This window comes from Littorina saxatilis, linkage group LG14 (assembly GCF_037325665.1).
Source record: "Littorina saxatilis isolate snail1 linkage group LG14, US_GU_Lsax_2.0, whole genome shotgun sequence".
Taxonomy (NCBI): domain Eukaryota; kingdom Metazoa; phylum Mollusca; class Gastropoda; order Littorinimorpha; family Littorinidae; genus Littorina; species Littorina saxatilis.
The window spans coordinates 20,553,916-20,579,685 of record NC_090258.1 but is presented as its reverse complement, the minus strand read 5'-3'; the positions used below and the strand labels follow the sequence as shown (position 1 = coordinate 20,579,685).

Sequence of the window (25,770 nt, the reverse complement as noted above, 5' to 3'; positions counted from 1 at the left end):
CGAACCCACGACCTCCCGATCACGGGGCGGACGCCTTACCACTAGGCCAACCGTGCCGGTAGAGAGATATAAATCATGCTGCTTCAAGAATAACATAACATGAATTTATATCAATGTTTTCCTTCTTTTTCTCAATTGGCGCAGTAGCCTAGTGGTTAGGACATGAGACACGAAGTCTCGATGTCGAGATTTCGAATCTTCGCCGGGGCGTTTATTTTTTCCTCTTGATCTCTCTTGAAGATAAAATATGATCAGTCTTGAGAGAGCAAACCGGATGTTATCCCTGCAAAATTCAAGCGTTGACTGAAGCTCTCAAGGTCATACACGCCGTATAGGTGGGGTTTCGGGTAGCGTTTGCTGTACAGAATTCTGTACATGATTGTATCCCTATTTTTCAACCTCGTAGCCCCGGAAAGTCATAAATAGACCACAGATTTAAGTCACACTTGTCAACCAGTGATTTGTAAAAATGTAAAAACATTTGACAAATTACGTCGAACCTAAAACCGCGATTTGTAAAAATGTAAAAATGTCGCATTCCACAAAAAATGTAAAAATATCGCATTCCACAAAGTAATAAATGCCTTTTATTATTATTATTATTATTATTATTATTATTATTATTATTATTATTATTATTATTATTATTATTATTATTATTATTATTAATATTTGTTGTTTTGGTTTAAACACAATTTTATTCAAAATACATGGAAGATTGGTTTGAGTTAGTCGCCCGGCACGTAACCTTGTTACAGCAAAGAAAAGAGGACGGATTTTAGAATATTATTCTGAATTAGATGCAAAAGTTTCCGATTCAACGCAGTTTGGTACAACAGATTGGTGGAAGTTAGTGAAATCATTCATGAAGAAGAAAGGATTATATGGTGACGAAATTCCGCCTATCTGTGACAACGGCGAAGTTTATGAACTAAGCCAAGACAAAGCTAACGCCTTTAATAGCTGTTTTATTAAAAATTCCAATGTTGAAGACCCAGATGATGATGTTCCTCAAGTGCCGTTTCTTGATTGCGAATTATGTGATATTGTTTTGTCAGTTAACGAGGTAAAAGATGTAATTAAAAATCGTGATAAAATAAAAGCCATTGGTCCCGATTTGATCCACAACAGACTTCTCATTGCAGCTATAGATGTTATTTCGGAGCCACTCACCTATATGTTTAACAGAAGTTTGAGGGAAGAAGTATATCCTAAAATTTGGAAAACTGCGAATGTTACCCTTATTTATAAGTCAGGTTCAGCGGACATAATAATATCGTCCGATTTCCTTGTTGAGTTGCGTTGGCAAAGTTTTGGAACGATGTATTCATAGCCATCTATATCTCTTTTTACAATCCAACAACATATTCACACCTACACAGTCAAATTTTATACCCGGCTACTCGACGATTTGTCAACTTGTCTCTATATTTAATGATGTATGTCTGAATTACGACAGCGGTTTAACAACACAGGCGGTATTTTTTTTATGTGTCGAAAGCTTTTGACAAAGCCTGGCACAAAGGATTATTAGTAAAATTGGAATCGATTGGTGTTCGAGGTCGATTTTTGTCATGGTTTTGTAGTTACTTAGCAAACCGTGTTCAATTAGTTGTCGTTAAAGGAGCTAAGTCAGAGCTGAAAGGTATACAAGCAGGCGTTCCTCAAGGTTCTGTGTTAGGCCCTTTGTTGTTTTTGATTTATATGAATGATATTGTAATTGATATTGAGTCTGTTATTAAATTGTTTGCTGATGATACTAGCATGTCACTTGCATTGAATGATCCGGTAAGACGTGCCGAAATTTTAAATACAGACCTCGATAAAATTAGTTGTTGGGCAGCACGTTGGAAGGTCACATTTAAAGAAACAAAAACCAAATTGCTGAATATAAAACGTGACTTAAACCAAATTGACTCGTTATTTTTCAATGGAATTGTTTTGGAAGACACAAAGGAACACAAGCACCTCAGTATTATTTTGCAAAATGACTGTAAATGGGACGCTCAAGTCAGAAATATTGTAAAAAAACCCACTTTGTTGATTAATTGTTTAAGGCATTATAAGTACCGGTATAAGTTATGCAGAAAAAGTTTGGAAATAATGTACAAATCCTTTATTTTGCCACATTTTGACTATGTTGATGTATTATGGGATAATTGTACCGAAGCCCTGTCGAACGCCCTGGAAAAACCACACCTTGAAGCTTTACGTATTATAATTGGCGGTGTGCGGAGAACTATTCATGGTAAGATTTACAAAGAAAGCGGATTTTGTAGTCTAAAGGAACGCCGAAGACAACATAAATTGATTTTATATCACAAAATGATTCATGGTAAATGTCCCCTATATTTAGTTGACCTTTTGCCACCACTAGTTTCATCCTTAAATCCTTATCACAGAAGACGACCACTTGAAAGATTTGTACCAGCTCACAGGACAGAAATCTTCCGAACATCCTTCGTTCCTTCGACTACAATTTTATGGAATGATCTGCCTGATGTGGTTAAAACCACAAACTCAATTAGCGAGTTTAAGCATTATTTACAGTCCTCATCATTATGTGCCAGTTTATTATTATTTTGGAAAAAGACAGGTGGAAATACAACACAGCAGAATGCGTTTAAACATGAGTAACCTTAATTCCGATTTATGCAAACGCCATTTAAAAGATAACCCACAGTGTGCGTGCGGTAACCGGAACGAAAAAGCTGAACATTAATTGTTATACTGCACGTTGTTTGAAAATGCTCGTATGTCCACAATTAACTCACTGCCTGCCAATTTTAGACACGTGGAAACATTATTAAGAGGCAGCGAGCAACATTCATTTCGCATAAATACATTGATTTTCGAGTCAGTCCAATCCTTTATTGCTGAATCTGGTCGACTAACTTGAAGGATTAGCCCACGTACTGGTATTGTGTATGTTTGTGTGAAGAAGAACGTAAACCCGCCTCTCAGTGTTGTTGCATCAATTACATATTTAACATAAGTAATAATTATCATTGAGTTTTTGTTTTTGTTTTGCTGTTCTCTTTTGTGTGTGTGTGTGTGTGGTTGTTTTCTTCCATACATTCGTAACGAACTATGCTGCCCTCTCCATGAAAATGTACATTTATCTGAACCTACTTATTGCATGTCTCAGCATCGATGTTCTCGTCCCACGCGCTTCATTTTTATTTATTTTTATTTTTATTTTTAATTTTTATTTTTTATTTTTTACTTTTTTTTCCCTCTGTAAATCCTCCTGTTTTGATTAAGTTCCCCATACCCCCCTCCTACATCTTTTTCGTCTGGTTAATAATTGTGTTGTCCACCATCATGAAAACTTGTGTAACTTAGCATTGTTATGGTCACGTCAAATAAGCATCTGCTTGAGTTCGTGTCTTAGCTGCATTTTTCTCAATTGTTTCATGTCATGAATAAAATTGTGTTGAACATCACATTGCCAGTTATTTGGCTGAGTGTCCACAGGATTTACGAGCCCATTGACTGAATTTATTTTTCAGATGCCAAATATCTGAAGGTCAGTTCTGGCAAGGTGACTCAGCCTCAAGCTGTGCTATTGTGTAAGAGACAGGGACGCGGCCTGCCCAAAGTGAAAACAGCCAAAGACCTCATCGACCTCCGCGCATTCACCAAAGTGTGAGTAGAGATGTTCATAATGGGGCATGGAAGTAAACGGGGAACGCATAATGGGGCGGGGGGGGGGGGGGGGGGGGGGTAATGGACACTCGTTTTCTGTTTGGATCAGACGTTCTTGCTTGCAGGGTAAGCAGGGCCGGACTAGGCGAATAGGAGGGGGGGGGGGGTGCCAGTGGTAGCCCAGGGGGATGTCCCCCCTGGCGGCAGGGGCGGATCAGTTCATTTTATGGGTGGTTTTTTTCAAAAGTATATTGTGAAGATATGGGTGTGAAGGCGCGAAGCGCCGAGCCGACGGCGCGAAGCGCCTAGCTTGCTAGGGGGGTCCGGGGGCATGCCCCCCCGGAAAATTTTGAAAAAAGGATGCAAAATGGTGCAATCTGGTGCATTCTGAGGATGATCATTACCAGTTTCAGGCAGCAGATTTTGTCACTGATTAATACCCCAAAAATTGAAACTCAATGTAAAATAAAGAAATGCATACCTCACTCAATATTTTTATTTTTTGGCTGGGGGGGGGGGTCCGGAAACCTTAGAACCCCCCCCCCCCCCCTCGTTGTGGGGGTCAGGGGGCGAAGCCCCCTGAAGCTGATGGGTAGGTCATATTCTGAGATAGGAAAATGGTCGCTCCTTGCATGAAACGGCATAAAATAAGCAATAATAAAAAAATTCAATAAGTAAGGTACATGTTTAGGCTAGGGGGGGGGGGGGGGTTGCGCAACCCCCATAACCCCCCCGGTAGTCCGGCCCTGGTAAGCTATCGTTTTAACCCCTGAACTGCCACAAAACGTATTAGATATAAATTATTTATATTTACCATACACAAGATCAATACTCTGACAAGGGAAACAATCGCTGTATGTCGCCCTCCAATTTGTTGGAAGATGGTTGTCTCCCTTGAAGTGATGTTTCCATTTGTTTAATTTAACTAAATTATTACGGCATTTAAATAGGTTTTGACGGTAGGATGTGAAAGGGAGGCTGTTTGATTATTAACTGTTATCGTTTCTTCAGCAGATATTGCTATCCGAGACTGATGTAAGTTTGTTGGGATAGCAGCGAGGGCAGTGTAAAACACGGTTCGAGAATGCTGACCAAACATTTTTGTTCAACAGCTCCGACGTATGGCTTGACATGGGATATGATGGCAGAACCTGGAAGGCTTCCGACGGTTCCACTTACACCATAGGCGCCAACTACTGGTATAGCGGAGAGCCAAACAGCTTGAGCACGGAAAAATGTGGACGAGTTGCGTACGAGTCAGCGAAACGGGCCTTCAGATACCGCTCTACACCCTGTGGCAAAGCATACGGTTTTGCGGTGTGCGGTCCAAAAGGTAGGCACATGATTTATTTGTACAGTCTCAGAACAGTTTTGTATCATGTCCGGTATTTCAGGCCACATTTTACCTGATTGAATCCCCGACATCTATAAAACAGTGACTGACAGCTTAGTTCTGATATAACACACCAGAGCTACTGATACCACGAGCTTTGTGTTTGTGATTTTGTACTTGTGTGCGTCCGTGAGTCTGCATGCGTGTGTGAATGCGTGCGTGCGTGTGTGTGCAAATTTAGACAAGCTAGAGGATATATGACCCTTCATGGCTTTCGTCTCGTCCTTTCAACGCCAATCTCACATTTTACAAGAAATGTACTTACAAACGTTTTGATCACAAGACACTGACAACACATAGAAGGAATGCAAGTATGCATGCAAATAAGCAGAGAATGATGAATACATTCTGTTCCGACGTTTGTGTGTTTTGATGTCTCTGTGTGAGCAAATAAATTAATAAGTCGTGATGAAGTGTTTGGAGCGTTTAGTGCTCCAGCGCTTGAAGGTAGCCACTGATGCTAGTCTTGACCCTCACCAGTTTGCATATCGGGCCAACCGTTCCGTGGACGATGCAGTAGCCTTAGGTCTACATCATATTGTTGAGCACCTGGAGAAGTCTGGTAGCTATGCTAGAGTTCTTTTCATTGACTATAGCTCTGCCTTTAACACCATTGTTCCACATAAACTGTTCTCCAAGCTCACTGGCATGTGCGTCGAGGAATCCCTTTGTAAGTGGGTTCTAGATTTTTTGTTGGATAGGCCTCAGGTTGTAAGAGTAGGCAGCAGTACTTCTAGCTCAATCACCTTGAACATTGGTGCCCCACAGGGGTGTGTTCTCTCCCCACTGTTGTTCTCCCTCTTCACCAACGACAACGTGAGCCATGACCCCTCAGTAGTCATCCTGAAGTTCTCCGATGACACTACTCTGGAAGGCCTGATCAGTGTCGGTGATGAGTCGGGGTACCGAGCGGAGGTTGCGAGAGTGTCGGGCTGGTGTGTGGCTAATGACCTTGACCTTAACGTCACCAAAACCAAGGAGATGGCCTTTGACCGTAGGAAGAAAAAGACTCCCCTCTTACCACTCACCATCAGCGGTGAGAACGTAGAGCAGGTTGATTCCTTCAAATTTCTAGGGGTGACCATCTCCAATGACCTTAGCTGGGCTGTTCATACTGACCTTTCAGTAAAGAAGGCCCATCAGCGTCTCTACTTCCTGAGACAGCTGAGGAAGTTCAAAGTGTCCTCCTCCATCATGTCCCAGTTCTACAGGGCTGCTGTAGAGAGTCTCCTTACCTTTTCTATCACGGTTTGGTACAGCAGCTCCTGCCAGTTTGAGAAAGAAAAACTGGAGAAGGTCGTTAGGGCTGCCAGCAGGATCATTGGCAGAGATCTCCCCTCTATAGACTCCCTTCACATCCTGCGCATGATGAGGAAATGTAGGTCCATCATGCAGGATCCCACACACCCGGCTGGTCATCTCTTCCAGCCTCTGCTCTCGGGGCGCAGGCTCAGAACCCTCAGATGCCGTACGGCAAGACTCAGAAACAGTTTCTACCCCCAGGCTATCCTGGCTTTTAATAACCGGTAAATGAACTCTACAGATTGTGACACGTTTTAGGATGCTCTAGGAGTATGGTTTTAGTAGCTGACATTACATACTGTGATATATAGAGTGGGTTTTAGTATGGTGACACCACTGTGACGCGATGAAGCCAGACTATGTTTTAGCAGCTGGTTATATTACCGGAATACACATCTAGTATGTTTTAGTAGTTTTAGTCGTTCTTTTACCACTGTGATGTGTTGGAAGAGTTTATTTTTATGTGCTGTTTTAGAGGTACATTTTATCAGTATGGAACATGTTCAGTTCTTACAGTAGTTGATAGTGGGGGGGGGGGGGGGGGGGGGATCCTATCTTATTCTGCGTACTTTTATTGTGGTTCCGATAGCTCTTAGAGTTTCATAGTTCTCACCATGTCTGTATAGTGTATGTATTAGTTACTGTGATACCAAATTGTCTTACCCATGTATGTATGATGCTATGCGCCAGTGATGTATGAATGCTATTTATTTTTGTTTTTACCACACAGCAAGCTGCTTTCCTCGTGTATTTTTTATGTTCATTCATGTATTGTACACTTGGCAATAAATTATCTATCTATCTATCTATCAATTTAAATAAATTTGAATCTTTTTGAGTTTTTATGTAGCAAATCAATACTTGAAATGAAACAAAATGGCATCATAATTATCTAGCGCACGCCGCATAGCATAAACATCGGAGTTGGTTGTTCATCCCGATCGCAATATTCGGCCCGTCAGTGACGCAGACAGTTCTCGGGATATGAACAATCTGTTTGCAACTTCAGGGGCTCCTACTGAGCTATTCCCCCAGACTGTCGAAAATCCTGAGAGAGTTATTTCTGTAAAACGTCTATTCGCGAAGTCGTGGAATGCGCTAACAGACTTATTACACTCACACTATCCAATGAAATGCTTTCATTTAATGATGTAACACAAGTATTTGCTGACAATTATAATTATCATTATTACCAGTTGTAACAGCAGTAATAGTGCACTTACAACATTTTCAGCTTTGTTGTATTATCTATCATTTTCACTTTTTGCAATTTTTTTATCTTGATATTTATATACATTTATATATTGTGTTCAATGGGGTTGTTTTAACACTCCTACGTTTGCTCCCTCTGAAGGTACCGTCGCTCCAGCACCTGCTCCAGCACCTGCACCTAAACCGGCTCCCCCAGCCACAGGTAAGGCCAGCCGAAGCTGTAATCGGGCATGTCCCAGTGCGAAGGGGCAGAGTCGGTCGACTGAAATCGTTTTAATGAACATTGATTTGGTGGGTTTACTGTATAACAATCGTTCAACTTCAGTTGGCCTTATGTGTTGCTGATCCATGAAGCAGACCCCAAGGTCCTTAAGACAAAAAGGAGAGGAGGAAGCGGGAGGGGAGGGAGAGGGAGGGGAGGGAGTGTGGAAAGGTGGATGGGGAGAGAAAAGATGATCAGCTGGGAGGAACGGGTGGTTAGTTTGTTGTCGGTTCTTGGTTTATCGTACCTTCAACCTATTCGGCTATGCGGGACCGGAGAGGAAAAGGAGTGAAACAGGAAAATAAAGGAAACAAGAGAAAGGAAGCAGGAAGGGAAGAGAGAAGGGACGAGATGCAAGAAGAGGGACTTCTTCTTCTTTCTTCTTGGCGTTCGCAGAGGTTACACGATCAATCCAGCACTGGTGATAAATGTTGTCGTTTTCTCCAACTCCTGTCGACAGCCGTATAGTTTGGTCTGCAAGGGAATTGGTGACGGCCACACTTCTTTTCGTTCCTCGTCTAGTAAGGGACATCGCTGTAAGATGTGTTCCGCTGTTTGGTCTTCTTGACCGCAGGCACAGGCTGGTGATGGCGCCAGCTTGAACTTTCGGTTCATGTGAGCATTGAGCCTGTTGTGGCCAGTACGCAGCCTGATGAAGTGGGACGGTAAAGAGGAAAGTAAAATGAAAGAAATCGCATAAAGCAAAATTATTATATTTAGTCAATCTGTCGAACTGTCCACTGCATTTTTTTTCTCTCAAAGTAAAATGTGTGTAACTTCACACAGTCGCACGGGTCGATAATCTTCACGCATGACTGATGCAATTCTGGTTGACAGTCTACAATCTACAAAACAGATGGATAACGGTGTCGTGAAAAATGTCGAAATTGTTAATTTTCGTGTGTTGAACGTGTAAAAGCAATACCTTTTCAACGTCACACACTTAGCTTAGCCTACTTGTTTGATGAACTCGAGGGATTGCCCAAACCAGTGATTGATCCTGGGGAAATTTCAAGGTAATAGGTGAGTTAAGTTTGGGTAAAAAGGAAGGTCATTTCGATTTTATTGATCTCTTATTGAGCTAGTACAGCAGATAACTTGTTTCTAATCCATATTACGTTTGACGAAGGTGAGTCGTATGAGCATTTGCTCTTCTTGCTCAGTGTGAAAGTTTGCTTTCTCTCTTTCGCAGATTCGACAACAGATACACTAACAGTGTTATTTCAGCGGACAGACCGCATAGTTCGTACATTAGCTATGAAACCGTATGAAACCAGTTACAGTCACAAAGCGACATTGATACACGATCCACGCAGTCTTCATGAGGCAATAACTGCACAATCTCCTACAACTGAGTTATATACACACTAGATATAACTGAATATTGTTATTTCATATGTTACGTGGATTTCCATTGGTCAATTTGGCAAAACTGAGCTCAGTGCAAAAGTGATATCGACGACATTTTCGTCGATATCAAAACTGATATCGACGACCTCTTTATTGCTTCCCCACTTCAAAAACAAAAACACCTACATTTAAAAACAAACAAATATATATGAAAATGTAATTATCCCAGAATTTAGTTGAGCAAGTGATTAAAGACTTTTTGAAAGAAAAGACATTTTGAAATACTGAAAAGTACAAGAAAAGAGTGAAAAAAAAGAAATAATAATCAGAGGGAGGGATATGGAACAGCCAAAACTGAGAAATTCTTTACAGTAAATACAAAATGTCCAGAGAATTAGCAATATATCTAACATTGACTGACTGTGTGATGATATCTTCTGCTATTGGTCTGTTTCGACAGTGATATCAAAATCTCGACCTCCGGTATAATACACGCCACCCCCCCTCTCTCTCACACACACACCCACACCCCCATCTCTTACCCTCCTCCAACTTCATCCTATCTCTGCATTTCAACACCACATTGCCAGTTATTTGGCTAAGTGTCCACAGGATTTACGAGCCCATTTACTGAATTTATTTTTCAGATGCCAAATATCTGAAGGTCGGTTCTGGCAAGGTGACTCAGCCTCAAGCTGTGCAATTGTGTAAGAGATACGGACGCGGCCTGCCCAAAGTGAAAACAGCCAAAGACCTCATCGACCTCCGCGCATTCACCAAAGTGTGAGTAGAGATGTTCATAATGGGGCATGGAAGTAAACGGGGAATGCATAATGGGGCGGGGGGGGGGGGGGGGGCGGGGGGTAATGGACACTCGTTTTCTGTTTGGATCAGACGTTCTTGCTTGCAGGGTAAGCCATCGTTTTAACCCCTGAACTGCCACAAAACGTATTAGATATATTTATATTTACCATACACAAGATCAATACTAAGACAAGGGAAACAATCGCTGTATGTCGCCCTTCAATTTGTTGGAAGATGGTTGTCTCCCTTGGAGTGATGTTTTCCATTTGTTTAATTTAACTAAATTATTACGGCATTTAAATAGGTTTTGACGGTAGGATGTGAAAGGGAGGCTGTTTGATTATTAACTGTTATCGTTTCTTCAGCAGATATTGCTATCCGAGACTGATGTAAGTTTGTTGGGATAGCAGGGAGGGCAGTGTAAAACACGGTTCGAGAATGCTGACCAAACATTTTTGTTCAACAGCTCCGACGTATGGCTTGACATGGGATATGATGGCAGAACCTGGAAGGCTTCCGACGGTTCCACTTACACCATAGGCGCCAACTACTGGTATAGCGGAGAGCCAAACAGCTTGAGCACGGAAAAATGTGGACGAGTTGCGTACGAGTGGGCGAAACGGGCCTTCAGATACCGCTCTACACCCTGTGGCAAAGCGTACGGTTATGCGGTGTGCGGTCCAAAAGGTAGGCACATAATTATTTGTACAGTCTTACAACAGTTTTGTCCAATGTCCGGTATTTGAGGCCACATTTTACCTGCTTGAATCCCCGACATCTATAAAACAGTGACTGACAGCTTAGTTCTGATATAACACACCAGAGCTACTGATACCACGAGCTTTGTGTTTGTGATTTTGTACTTGTGTGCGTCCGTGAGTCTGCATGCGTGTGTGAATGCGTGCGTGCGTGTGTGTGCAAATTTAGACAAGCTAGAGGATATATGACCCTTCATGGCTTTCGTCTCGTCCTTTCAACGCCAATCTCACATTTTACAAGAAATGTACTTACAAACGTTTTGATCACAAGACACTGACAACACATAGAAGGAATGCAAGTATGCATGCAAATAAGCAGAGAATGATGAATACATTCTGTTCCGACGTTTGTGTGTTTTGATGTCTCTGTGTGAGCAAATAAATTAATAAGCAAATGACAATTTAAATACATTTTGAATCTTTTTGAGTTTTTATGTAGCAAATCAATACTTGAAATGAAACAAAATGGCATCATAATTATCTAGCGCACGCCGCATAGCATAAACATCGGAGTTGGTTGTTCATCCCGATCGCAATATTCGGCCCGTCAGTGACGCAGACAGTTCTCGGGATATGAACAATCTGTTTGCAACTTCAGGGGCTCCTACTGAGCTATTCCCCCAGACTGTCGAAAATCCTGAGAGAGTTATTTCTGTAAAACGTCTATTCGCGAAGTCGTGGAATGCGCTAACAGACTTATTACACTCACACTATCCAATGAAATGCTTTCATTTAATGATGTAACACAAGTATTTGCTGACAATTATAATTATCATTATTACCAGTTGTAACAGCAGTAATAGTGCACTTACAACATTTTCAGCTTTGTTGTATTATCTATCATTTTCACTTTTTGTAATTTTTTTATCTTGATATTTATATACATTTATATATTGTGTTCAATGGGGTTGTTTTAACACTCCTACGTTTGCTCCCTCTGAAGGTACCGTCGCTCCAGCACCTGCTCCAGCACCTGCACCTAAACCGGCTCCCCCAGCCACAGGTAAGGCCAGCCGAAGCTGTAATCGGGCATGTCCCAGTGCGAAGGGGCAGAGTCGGTCGACTGAAATCGTTTTAATGAACATTGATTTGGTGGGTTTACTGTATAACAATCGTTCAACTTCAGTTGGCCTTATGTGTTGCTGATCCATGAAGCAGACCCCAAGGTCCTTAAGACAAAAAGGAGAGGAGGAAGCGGGAGGGGAGGGAGAGGGAGGGGAGGGAGTGTGGAAAGGTGGATGGGGAGAGAAAAGATGATCAGCTGGGAGGAACGGGTGGTTAGTTTGTTGTCGGTTCTTGGTTTATCGTACCTTCAACCTATTCGGCTATGCGGGACCGGAGAGGAAAAGGAGTGAAACAGGAAAATAAAGGAAACAAGAGAAAGGAAGCAGGAAGGGAAGAGAGAAGGGACGAGATGCAAGAAGAGGGACTTCTTCTTCTTTCTTCTTGGCGTTCGCAGAGGTTACACGATCAATCCAGCACTGGTGATAAATGTTGTCGTTTTCTCCAACTCCTGTCGACAGCCGTATAGTTTGGTCTGCAAGGGAATTGGTGACGGCCACACTTCTTTTCGTTCCTCGTCTAGTAAGGGACATCGCTGTAAGATGTGTTCCGCTGTTTGGTCTTCTTGACCGCAGGCACAGGCTGGTGATGGCGCCAGCTTGAACTTTCGGTTCATGTGAGCATTGAGCCTGTTGTGGCCAGTACGCAGCCTGATGAAGTGGGACGGTAAAGAGGAAAGTAAAATGAAAGAAATCGCATAAAGCAAAATTATTATATTTAGTCAATCTGTCGAACTGTCCACTGCATTTTTTTTCTCTCAAAGTAAAATGTGTGTAACTTCACACAGTCGCACGGGTCGATAATCTTCACGCATGACTGATGCAATTCTGGTTGACAGTCTACAATCTACAAAACAGATGGATAACGGTGTCGTGAAAAATGTCGAAATTGTTAATTTTCGTGTGTTGAACGTGTAAAAGCAATACCTTTTCAACGTCACACACTTAGCTTAGCCTACTTGTTTGATGAACTCGAGGGATTGCCCAAACCAGTGATTGATCCTGGGGAAATTTCAAGGTAAAAGGTGAGTTAAGTTTGGGTAAAAAGGAAGGTCATTTCGATTTTATTGATCTCTTATTGAGCTAGTACAGCAGATAACTTGTTTCTAATCCATATTACGTTTGACGAAGGTGAGTCGTATGAGCATTTGCTCTTCTTGCTCAGTGTGAAAGTTTGCTTTCTCTCTTTCGCAGATTCGACAACAGATACACTAACAGTGTTATTTCAGCGGACAGACCGCATAGTTCGTACATTAGCTATGAAACCGTATGAAACCAGTTACAGTCACAAAGCGACATTGATACACGATCCACGCAGTCTTCATGAGGCAATAACTGCACAATCTCCTACAACTGAGTTATATACACACTAGATATAACTGAATATTGTTATTTCATATGTTACGTGGATTTCCATTGGTCAATTTGGCAAAACTGAGCTCAGTGCAAAAGTGATATCGACGACATTTTCGTCGATATCAAAACTGATATCGACGACCTCTTTATTGCTTCCCCACTTCAAAAACAAAAACACCTACATTTAAAAACAAACAAATATATATGAAAATGTAATTATCCCAGAATTTAGTTGAGCAAGTGATTAAAGACTTTTTGAAAGAAAAGACATTTTGAAATACTGAAAAGTACAAGAAAAGAGTGAAAAAAAAGAAATAATAATCAGAGGGAGGGATATGGAACAGCCAAAACTGAGAAATTCTTTACAGTAAATACAAAATGTCCAGAGAATTAGCAATATATCTAACATTGACTGACTGTGTGATGATATCTTCTGCTATTGGTCTGTTTCGACAGTGATATCAAAATCTCGACCTCCGGTATAATACACGCCACCCCCCCTCTCTCTCACACACACACCCACACCCCCATCTCTTACCCTCCTCCAACTTCATCCTATCTCTGCATTTCAACACCACATTGCCAGTTATTTGGCTAAGTGTCCACAGGATTTACGAGCCCATTTACTGAATTTATTTTTCAGATGCCAAATATCTGAAGGTCGGTTCTGGCAAGGTGACTCAGCCTCAAGCTGTGCAATTGTGTAAGAGATACGGACGCGGCCTGCCCAAAGTGAAAACAGCCAAAGACCTCATCGACCTCCGCGCATTCACCAAAGTGTGAGTAGAGATGTTCATAATGGGGCATGGAAGTAAACGGGGAATGCATAATGGGGCGGGGGGGGGGGGGGGGGGGCGGGGGGTAATGGACACTCGTTTTCTGTTTGGATCAGACGTTCTTGCTTGCAGGGTAAGCCATCGTTTTAACCCCTGAACTGCCACAAAACGTATTAGATATATTTATATTTACCATACACAAGATCAATACTAAGACAAGGGAAACAATCGCTGTATGTCGCCCTTCAATTTGTTGGAAGATGGTTGTCTCCCTTGGAGTGATGTTTTCCATTTGTTTAATTTAACTAAATTATTACGGCATTTAAATAGGTTTTGACGGTAGGATGTGAAAGGGAGGCTGTTTGATTATTAACTGTTATCGTTTCTTCAGCAGATATTGCTATCCGAGACTGATGTAAGTTTGTTGGGATAGCAGGGAGGGCAGTGTAAAACACGGTTCGAGAATGCTGACCAAACATTTTTGTTCAACAGCTCCGACGTATGGCTTGACATGGGATATGATGGCAGAACCTGGAAGGCTTCCGACGGTTCCACTTACACCATAGGCGCCAACTACTGGTATAGCGGAGAGCCAAACAGCTTGAGCACGGAAAAATGTGGACGAGTTGCGTACGAGTGGGCGAAACGGGCCTTCAGATACCGCTCTACACCCTGTGGCAAAGCGTACGGTTATGCGGTGTGCGGTCCAAAAGGTAGGCACATAATTATTTGTACAGTCTTACAACAGTTTTGTCCAATGTCCGGTATTTGAGGCCACATTTTACCTGCTTGAATCCCCGACATCTATAAAACAGTGACTGACAGCTTAGTTCTGATATAACACACCAGAGCTACTGATACCACGAGCTTTGTGTTTGTGATTTTGTACTTGTGTGCGTCCGTGAGTCTGCATGCGTGTGTGAATGCGTGCGTGCGTGTGTGTGCAAATTTAGACAAGCTAGAGGATATATGACCCTTCATGGCTTTCGTCTCGTCCTTTCAACGCCAATCTCACATTTTACAAGAAATGTACTTACAAACGTTTTGATCACAAGACACTGACAACACATAGAAGGAATGCAAGTATGCATGCAAATAAGCAGAGAATGATGAATACATTCTGTTCCGACGTTTGTGTGTTTTGATGTCTCTGTGTGAGCAAATAAATTAATAAGCAAATGACAATTTAAATACATTTTGAATCTTTTTGAGTTTTTATGTAGCAAATCAATACTTGAAATGAAACAAAATGGCATCATAATTATCTAGCGCACGCCGCATAGCATAAACATCGGAGTTGGTTGTTCATCCCGATCGCAATATTCGGCCCGTCAGTGACGCAGACAGTTCTCGGGATATGAACAATCTGTTTGCAACTTCAGGGGCTCCTACTGAGCTATTCCCCCAGACTGTCGAAAATCCTGAGAGAGTTATTTCTGTAAAACGTCTATTCGCGAAGTCGTGGAATGCGCTAACAGACTTATTACACTCACACTATCCAATGAAATGCTTTCATTTAATGATGTAACACAAGTATTTGCTGACAATTATAATTATCATTATTACCAGTTGTAACAGCAGTAATAGTGCACTTACAACATTTTCAGCTTTGTTGTATTATCTATCATTTTCACTTTTTGTAATTTTTTTATCTTGATATTTATATACATTTATATATTGTGTTCAATGGGGTTGTTTTAACACTCCTACGTTTGCTCCCTCTGAAGGTACCGTCGCTCCAGCACCTGCTCCAGCACCTGCACCTAAACCGGCTCCCCCAGCCACAGGTAAGGCCAGCCGAAGCTGTAATCGGGCATGTCCCAGTGCGAAGGGGCAGAGTCGGTCGACTGAAATCGTTTTAATGAACATTGATTTGGTGGGTTTACTGTATAACAATCGTTCAACTTCAGTTGGCCTTATGTGTTGCTGATCCATGAAGCAGACCCCAAGGTCCTTAAGACAAAAAGGAGAGGAGGAAGCGGGAGGGGAGGGAGAGGGAGGGGAGGGAGTGTGGAAAGGTGGATGGGGAGAGAAAAGATGATCAGCTGGGAGGAACGGGTGGTTAGTTTGTTGTCGGTTCTTGGTTTATCGTACCTTCAACCTATTCGGCTATGCGGGACCGGAGAGGAAAAGGAGTGAAACAGGAAAATAAAGGAAACAAGAGAAAGGAAGCAGGAAGGGAAGAGAGAAGGGACGAGATGCAAGAAGAGGGACTTCTTCTTCTTTCTTCTTGGCGTTCGCAGAGGTTACACGATCAATCCAGCACTGGTGATAAATGTTGTCGTTTTCTCCAACTCCTGTCGACAGCCGTATAGTTTGGTCTGCAAGGGAATTGGTGACGGCCACACTTCTTTTCGTTCCTCGTCTAGTAAGGGACATCGCTGTAAGATGTGTTCCGCTGTTTGGTCTTCTTGACCGCAGGCACAGGCTGGTGATGGCGCCAGCTTGAACTTTCGGTTCATGTGAGCATTGAGCCTGTTGTGGCCAGTACGCAGCCTGATGAAGTGGGACGGTAAAGAGGAAAGTAAAATGAAAGAAATCGCATAAAGCAAAATTATTATATTTAGTCAATCTGTCGAACTGTCCACTGCATTTTTTTTCTCTCAAAGTAAAATGTGTGTAACTTCACACAGTCGCACGGGTCGATAATCTTCACGCATGACTGATGCAATTCTGGTTGACAGTCTACAATCTACAAAACAGATGGATAACGGTGTCGTGAAAAATGTCGAAATTGTTAATTTTCGTGTGTTGAACGTGTAAAAGCAATACCTTTTCAACGTCACACACTTAGCTTAGCCTACTTGTTTGATGAACTCGAGGGATTGCCCAAACCAGTGATTGATCCTGGGGAAATTTCAAGGTAAAAGGTGAGTTAAGTTTGGGTAAAAAGGAAGGTCATTTCGATTTTATTGATCTCTTATTGAGCTAGTACAGCAGATAACTTGTTTCTAATCCATATTACGTTTGACGAAGGTGAGTCGTATGAGCATTTGCTCTTCTTGCTCAGTGTGAAAGTTTGCTTTCTCTCTTTCGCAGATTCGACAACAGATACACTAACAGTGTTATTTCAGCGGACAGACCGCATAGTTCGTACATTAGCTATGAAACCGTATGAAACCAGTTACAGTCACAAAGCGACATTGATACACGATCCACGCAGTCTTCATGAGGCAATAACTGCACAATCTCCTACAACTGAGTTATATACACACTAGATATAACTGAATATTGTTATTTCATATGTTACGTGGATTTCCATTGGTCAATTTGGCAAAACTGAGCTCAGTGCAAAAGTGATATCGACGACATTTTCGTCGATATCAAAACTGATATCGACGACCTCTTTATTGCTTCCCCACTTCAAAAACAAAAACACCTACATTTAAAAACAAACAAATATATATGAAAATGTAATTATCCCAGAATTTAGTTGAGCAAGTGATTAAAGACTTTTTGAAAGAAAAGACATTTTGAAATACTGAAAAGTACAAGAAAAGAGTGAAAAAAAAGAAATAATAATCAGAGGGAGGGATATGGAACAGCCAAAACTGAGAAATTCTTTACAGTAAATACAAAATGTCCAGAGAATTAGCAATATATCTAACATTGACTGACTGTGTGATGATATCTTCTGCTATTGGTCTGTTTCGACAGTGATATCAAAATCTCGACCTCCGGTATAATACACGCCACCCCCCCTCTCTCTCACACACACACCCACACCCCCATCTCTTACCCTCCTCCAACTTCATCCTATCTCTGCATTTCAACACCACATTGCCAGTTATTTGGCTGAGTGTCCACAGGATTTACGAGCCCATTTACTGAATTTATTTTTCAGATGCCAAATATCTGAAGGTCGGTTCTGGCAAGGTGACTCAGCCTCAAGCTGTGCTATTGTGTAAGAGACAGGGACGCGGCCTGCCCAAAGTGAAAACAGCCAAAGACCTCATCGACCTCCGCGCATTCACCAAAGTGTGAGTAGAGATGTTCATAATGGGGCATGGAAGTAAACGGGGAATGCATAATGGGGCGGGGGGGGGGGGGGGGGGGGCGGGGGGTAATGGACACTCGTTTTCTGTTTGGATCAGACGTTCTTGCTTGCAGGGTAAGCCATCGTTTTAACCCCTGAACTGCCACAAAACGTATTAGATATATTTATATTTACCATACACAAGATCAATACTAAGACAAGGGAAACAATCGCTGTATGTCGCCCTTCAATTTGTTGGAAGATGGTTGTCTCCCTTGAAGTGATGTTTTCCATTTGTTTAATTTAACTAAATTATTACGGCATTTAAATAGGTTTTGACGGTAGGATGTGAAAGGGAGGCTGTTTGATTATTAACTGTTATCGTTTCTTCAGCAGATATTGCTATCCGAGACTGATGTAAGTTTGTTGGGATAGCAGGGAGGTCAGTGTAAAACACGGTTCGAGAATGCTGACCAAACATTTTTGTTCAACAGCTCCGACGTATGGCTTGACATGGGATATGATGGCAGAACCTGGAAGGCTTCCGACGGTTCCACTTACACCATAGGCGCCAACTACTGGTATAGCGGAGAGCCAAACAGCTTGAGCACGGAAAAATGTGGACGAGTTGCGTACGAGTCAGCGAAACGGGCCTTCAGATACCGCTCTACACCCTGTGGCAAAGCATACGGTTTTGCGGTGTGCGGTCCAAAAGGTAGGCACATAATTTATTTGTACAGTCTCAGAACAGTTTTGTATCATGTCCGGTATTTGAGGCCACATTTTACCTGCTTGAATCCCCGACATCTATGAAACAGTGACTGACAGCTGAGTTCTGATATAACACACCAGAGCTACTGATACCACGAGCTTTATGTTTGCGTTTTTACATTTAGTCAAGTTTTGACTAAATGTTTTAACGTAGAGGGGGGAATCGAGACGAGGGTCGTGGTGTATGTGTGTGTGTCTGTCTGTCTCTGTGTGTGTGTATAGCGATTCAGACTAAACTACTGGACCGATCTTTATGAAATTTGACATGAGAGTTTCTGGGTATGATATCCCCAGACTTTTTTTTCAATTTTTGGATAAATGTCTTTGATGACGTCATATCCGGCTTTTCGTAAAAGTTGAGGCGGCACTGTCACGCTCTCATTTTTTAAACAAATTGGTTGTAATTTTGATCAAGTAATCTTCGACGAAGCCCGAACTTCGGTATTGCATTTCAGCTTGGTGGCTTACAAAATAATTCATGACTTTGGTCATTAAAAATCTGAAAATTGTAAAAAAAATATTTTTTTTATAAAACGATCCAAATTTACGTTCATCTTATTCTCCATCATTTTCTGGTTCCAAAAACATATAAATATGTTATATTTGGATTAAAAACAAGCTCTGAAAATTAAAAATATAACAAAATTTATCAAAATAAAATTTTCGAAATCAATTTAAAAACACTTTCATCTTTTTGCTTGTCGGTTCCTGATTCCAAAAACATATAGATATGATATGTTTGGATTAAAAACACGCTCAGAAAGTTAAAACGAAGATAGGTACAGAAAAGCGTGCTATCCTTCTCAGCGCTACTACTACCCCGCTCTTATTGTCAATTTCACTGCCTTTGCCATGTGCGGTCTTGCTGAAAAACTGCATTGCGTTCAGTTTCATTCTGTGAGTTCGACAGCTACTTGACTAAATGTTGTATTTTCGCCTTACGCGACTTGTACTTGTGTGCGTCCGTGAGTCTGCATGCGTGTGTGATCGTGCGTGCGTGTGTGTGTAAATAGACAAGCTAGAGGATATATGACCCTTCATGGCTTTCGTCTCATCCTTTCAACGCCAATCTCACATTTTACAAGAACGTTCAGAAGTTCATACAGACTTTAAACTCATGGAAAAGAAATGCGCTGAGGTACTGGCGGTTCTACACCTTCGCATTTTACACGATGAAAATTGTTGAGGTATCGTCCCCTGTGACCACCGCACAGCTATTTACGATTTGATGACTCTTTACACGTTTGATCGATTAGCAATTAACAATTCGAATTATAGTTATGTTTAAAGGTAGTAAGTTTACATCTTTACACGTGTTTCTATTCTCGCAGTTTTTTTTTGTTGAAATATGCGAAAACTGTTCATTTACGGAGCTGATGCAGTCACGTTCCATGTCGTCTGCTACGTAGGACCATTCGACTTCCAATTGCTGGCGGTTTTCTGTTAGCCGCAGGGAACATTAGGCTTAAGCATCATTTGGTAATGTGGATGTCATATGTGATGAGAAGAATTAGCCGCAAGTTACATCAGCCTTAAGCATCATTTAGTATTGTGGATGTCATTTGTGATGAGAAGAATTAGCCGCAAGTTACATCAGCCTTAAGCATCATTTGGTAATGTGGATGCCATTTGTGATGAGAAGAATTAGCCGCAAGTAACATCAGGCTTAAGCATCATTTGGTAATGTGGATGCCATTTGTGATGAGAAGAATTAGCCGCAAGTAACATCAGGCTTAAGCATCATTTGGTAATGTGGATGCCATTTGTGATGAGAAGAATTAGCGGCAAGTAACATCAGGCTTAAGCATCATTTGGTAATGTGGATGCCATTTGTGATGAGAAGAATTAGCCGCAAGTAACATCAGGCTTAAGCATCATTTGGTAATGTGGATGCCATTTGTGATGAGAAGAATTAGCCGCAAGTAACATCAGGCTTAAGCATCATTTGGTAATGTGGATGCCATATGTGATGAGAAGAATTAGCCGCAAGTAACATCAGGCTTAAGCATCATTTGGTAATGTGGATGCCATTTGTGATGAGAAGAATTAGCGGCAAGTAACATCAGGCTTAAGCATCATTTGGTAATGTGGATGCCATATGTGATGAGAAGAATTAGCCGCAAGTTACATCAGGCTGAAGCATCATTTGGTAATGTGGATGCCATATGTGATGAGAAGAATTAGCCGCAAGTTACATCAGGCTGAAGCATCATTTGGTAATGTGGATGCCATATGTGATGAGAAGAATTAGCCGCAAGTAACATTAGGCTTAAGCATCATTTGGTAGGGCCATAGCTCAGTTGGTAGCGCGCTGGATTTGTATTCAGTTGGCCGCTGTCAGCGCGAGTTCGATCCCAGGTTCGGCGGAAATTTATTTCACAGAGTCAACTTTGTGTGCAGACTCTCTTCGGTGTCCGAACCACCCCCCGTGTATACTACATTGGGTGTGCACGTTAAAGATCCCACGATTGACAAAAGGGTCTTTCCTGGCAAAATTGCTTAGGCACAGTTAATAATTGTCTACCATACCCGTGTGACTTGGAATAAGGCCGTGAAAGGTAAATATGCGCCGACATGGCTGCAATCTACTGGCCGTATAAAATTTCATCTCACACGGCATCACTGCAGAGCGCCTAGAACTGTACCCACGGAATATGCGCAATATAAGCTTCATTGATTGATTGATTGATATGTGATAAAAAGAATGTTCTAAAATGGAAAGAAGGGACACTGACACATGAATACAAATAGTGTGTTTGTTCACCCCTGGAAGGACCTAACAGAATTCGCGCAGTCGTACAAATGCGCTAAAAGATGTAGTGCACTCGCTCTATCCAATTAAATGCTTTCTTTTGATAATGCGACACAAGTACTCGCTGACATTTATTATTATCATTACATGTACTTTCAAGGATTTTTTTCAGCGTAGCAACAGGGTCCGGTATTTGGACGAAGCAAGTATAATGCCGACGAATCGAAGACGAGTCGCATTATGCTGGTTCGAGTCTAAATATCGGACCCTATTGCTACGCTGAAAATACAATAGCGATTATATAGCTGTTCTGACCTTTATTTGTTGTTCCATACTTACAAAATGACAGATTTTGCGTCGATGCGTTGATCTCAGGTTTTGATAGCAGACGCCGTTTCTTATGCGCATTAGTTTTGCGCAGGCGCCACACTGACTTTGGAAAAAAAAAACTCGATTTGACAACACAGCTGTTAAACAGCTTTTAGTATTAGTTCATTCGTATACAACAAAAAGAAGTTTGAGTTTTTTTAAATTTTGAACAAGACTACTTATGAAGAAGACCAAAACACAACATCACAGGAAAACTAGAAAAAACAACTGAAGAACTAGGATGCAACAAGGGGAGGAAAAGAGAACAGCCAATCCGTACAAAGCGAGCAGACGGCAGCGACGTTTCCAGCTGAGTGAATGGCATTTATACTTGTCTCGTCATGAAGCGAATTTTTCAACCTCAGTTATAAACGACTACATGAATGTTAGTGCCATGGGTTGTACATCAATACTTCAGAGGGGAAGTGGGGTATTTAGTGTGGAGTTACGAGATAAGAAAAGCCGAATGCGAAAATGTGTGTCAGTCGGCAACTGTGAACTAAGCTCACAGGCACACAGAAACGGCTGTTCCGTTGTACTCCCCTGTTTGTACATCTTTCGATTTTGGGCACTTTGTGGTGTTTAGGGACAGAAAATGATAGGTTTAGTCCCGTTTCACCGGGAAGTTAGCAGAAACGGGTATGCTATCGACATTTGTAAAGCTGAAAAACATTCCCGAGAAGAATTTCAAGTTGTCAGTGTATGCTGTTGTCCGCGACTGATCAGTGAAACATCGTGTGGTACAGGTGGGTAAACCGGAACCATGCGTCTTTGTTATTGACAATATGCTTTTGGATATTGAGAAAAATGGCCGACTTCCGTAGCATTATGCTTTGATGATCGGAAGAGACCATCCAATCACAGCCCCCGAATTCCCCCACGTGTTCATCAGAATAGCTGTATATATATAAAACATCAGAAATTGTGAAAGAAACAATTGAAAGTCAGCAGAGACTTTCTTTTTGAAAAAGCCTAAAGGGAGGTAACTCTGTACCAGCCTGCAGATCCAGAAATGGATACGCGAACAAGTTAGATCTAATTTTGAAAAGGTTAAACAGGAAAAGCAGTCAACTTTTCACTGCTGTTCAACACAGGACTTGGTAAAGAAGAAGTTTTCTGCTTTATTCAATTGGATCGCTTTAAAGGCGATGCAACTTTCACGGTGACCACATTATAAAACATCAGAAATTGTGAAAAAAAACAATTGAAAGTCAGCAGAGACTTTCTTCCGAGATTTGTTCAAATCTCTTAGCAGAGAAAGAGAGAGAAATAAGTATCCCTTCACAGACAGCCTATTGGGAGCATCAGACCCTCCTCAAGGGGGACCGAGATTTACAGAGCAAAGTCCCTTTGTGGGGGACGTATCGCAAGGTAATCTAGTCCTGAGGAGGACCATTGTATTTGTACCTAGACCAGACACGTGTTTCGACACTATTGTGTCTCATCAGTGGTCAGGTGGTACTGATGGCGAGAGTTGTCAACCCATGGTATCCAACTAAGAAGCAAACCATTCTCTGAATGGTAGCTTCTGTTGGCATGGGAGAATCTGACAACCCCAAGAGGATATCTGTGAAGGGAAACACTTTGATTTAAGGCCAAAGTGTAGAATTGATATTTATTAAGAAAGAATTTAGAAATTTAGACAAGTTTTAACCAAGAAATTAGGTTAAAACAAGGGAAATTTGAAAAAGCCTAAAGGGAGGTAACTCTGTACCAGCCTGCAGATCCAGAAATGGATACGCGAACAAGTTAGATCTAATTTTGAAAAGGTTAAATATATATATATATATATATATATATATATATATATATATATATATATATATATATATATATATATCCCATGACCTCCCTTCTTTGTCTCTGTTACTTCAGTATGGGTATATATGTTGTATTTTTATAGCTCAATAAATACATCATGGACTCCAAAAAATATATGATAGTGCAGATTCCGATTTGGGCAAAGGACTACTTTCCTCCCGACCTTTGACCTCGCGCCGAACAATGTGACACATTTGTATGAAGTTCTAAAATCGTATTGCACGGCCCAGAAAACCATATCAGTTGCACGCAAAAATGAATCTCAGAACTGATCTGATGTATGAGATGCAATAAGCAAAAGTTTCTTTCATTATGAAAGCAATGCAGGTCGAAAAAAACGAACATTCAACTTACAAGATAACCAGATGCTAGCGAACCAAAACAAAAACACGAGTACCCTCCCCTTGCATCGTTAGCAGACGACTTTTGAGAACTTCTGTCGGTAGTGTGTTTTGGTGTGCGCCTTCAGCTATCAAACATCGGCTGTTTCACGTGTTTTGCGAGCAAGTCTACTCTTTTGCCTGGCTCTGCAGTAAGTCCACATATTTTTCCGTAATCCAGTCATATTCCTTCAAAATGCAATCAATCGGCGGTGACAGACGTGTCGGTCGCGTTTTCCTCACACGGGCCATACCAGTTTAAGTTCATCCATGCAAACACACTCGCAAAACAGTTTATCACGTAGATACATTTCAAATAGGGAGCAAATGGTTAAATCTAAACCTACATATTTGTTCCCTAAAATTTGCTTCTCTGTCAATAAGCCTAATTACACACGTTCGAGAAAAACAACGTGGAATCAATTCTGAATCGAGTAAGCCAAATGGGTCCCAAACCCGTTTCGCCCGTTCTGCCGACCTGAAACGCAAAACAAAAGAATTGTGCGCTTCAACTAAATTAATTTCTATTCGACTTCATTACTTTCTTGCAACTTACGAACCTTTACTTAAAGCTTTTAAATGGTCTGAAAGTAGTGTTACCGCGTACTTATCGATGCACTCATTCGTTTTATTTTTTCAGCGACGGTCACTTAGTTTAAGGTTGCAAAAGGGCTAAGTCTCGCTGGCAACAGTTTTACCCTGCACAGATCGCAACAGTGCCGCTAGTAGTCTACACTTTGTGTTTGATGGTAGAATGGGATATACAGATTACAACACTCGTGGTTTTTTATATGGCTTGTATTTCAGTCAAGACCCAGCGGGAATATCAATCGAGAGCCACTCGCCAGAGGCTCGTGTCTCCCGATGATATTCATCCGCTGGGTCTTGACTGAAATACAAGCCATATAAAAAACCACTCGTGTTGTAACCTATACATATTTATTTATTTATTACCAATTCAGTGCCCCATATGGCTTTTTGACCAATCAGGACGGATTTTAGATGACCCTCTAAATGTTATAACGTTCAGCCAGGCCCCTTTTTGTTTATCAAGCTAAAAATTAACAAGACAAAGTAAAAATTTAAATCAACAATATCAGCGTGATTTATTCTAAAGAATGACACTTCAAATACTATCAGATAATACTCTCTTTATCTAAAAAAATACCGAAAAGCGAGCTTTGTCGGTGGGTGCTTTACGGAACACGGCTAGGCACCGCCCATCATCTGAGTGTGCACAGTGCCGACCCGCTCACTTGAAATCTAAATTATCTAAGTTCGGAAAAATCAATTGAAATTGCGTCACTCGCTTTATGTCAAATGTATCTTTTCGTCATTTCCCATCCGTCTGGAGTCGGTTCTAAATCTGTCGCACTCTGTTCAACAAGAAAAAGCGAAGCAACCGAAACGCATGTTCAACATGGTTTAACTTCTGAGATTGTTGTGTGTCAAACGCATTTGACCTGTGAATATTCATCACGTCAGGTGTGTTACTCTGATTGGCTGACCCAGGTCACGAGAATTCTTTGACTGACAGGCATAATCAGGTAGGAGCGCTCAAGTTCCCATTGCGGCTGTTCTGTCTCAGTAATTCGCGGGGTCGCTTCGAAATTTCTTTTGGTCGAATCACGGTAATAAAACCGTTATTTCTAATATGCTGACTGTTAGCAAATGATAACAGACATGTCTCACAAACGATATCAGCATTCGCCTAAAAGGCTCATGCTTGATGTCTTTTTTCTTGACATGTCTGTTATCATTTGCTAACAGTCAGCATAT

General features: G+C 41.5%; 1 protein-coding gene across 2 annotated transcripts in view; it reads left to right on the top strand.

The window, feature by feature from the left end:
- LOC138947328 (mucin-5B-like) overlaps positions 1-25,770 on the top strand; it is a 224,037-nt gene that overhangs the window by 8,163 nt on the left and 190,104 nt on the right. For both annotated transcript variants that reach the window (XM_070318774.1, XM_070318775.1), the window contains exons 3-13: positions 3,513-3,648; positions 4,761-4,981; positions 7,698-7,757; positions 9,815-9,950; positions 10,438-10,658; positions 11,673-11,732; positions 13,790-13,925; positions 14,415-14,635; positions 15,650-15,709; positions 17,767-17,902; positions 18,393-18,613. In XM_070318774.1, coding sequence (XP_070174875.1) covers positions 3,513-3,648; positions 4,761-4,981; positions 7,698-7,757; positions 9,815-9,950; positions 10,438-10,658; positions 11,673-11,732; positions 13,790-13,925; positions 14,415-14,635; positions 15,650-15,709; positions 17,767-17,902; positions 18,393-18,613 — 1,608 coding nt within the window. The remainder of the gene's footprint in view (positions 1-3,512; positions 3,649-4,760; positions 4,982-7,697; positions 7,758-9,814; positions 9,951-10,437; positions 10,659-11,672; positions 11,733-13,789; positions 13,926-14,414; positions 14,636-15,649; positions 15,710-17,766; positions 17,903-18,392; positions 18,614-25,770) is intronic.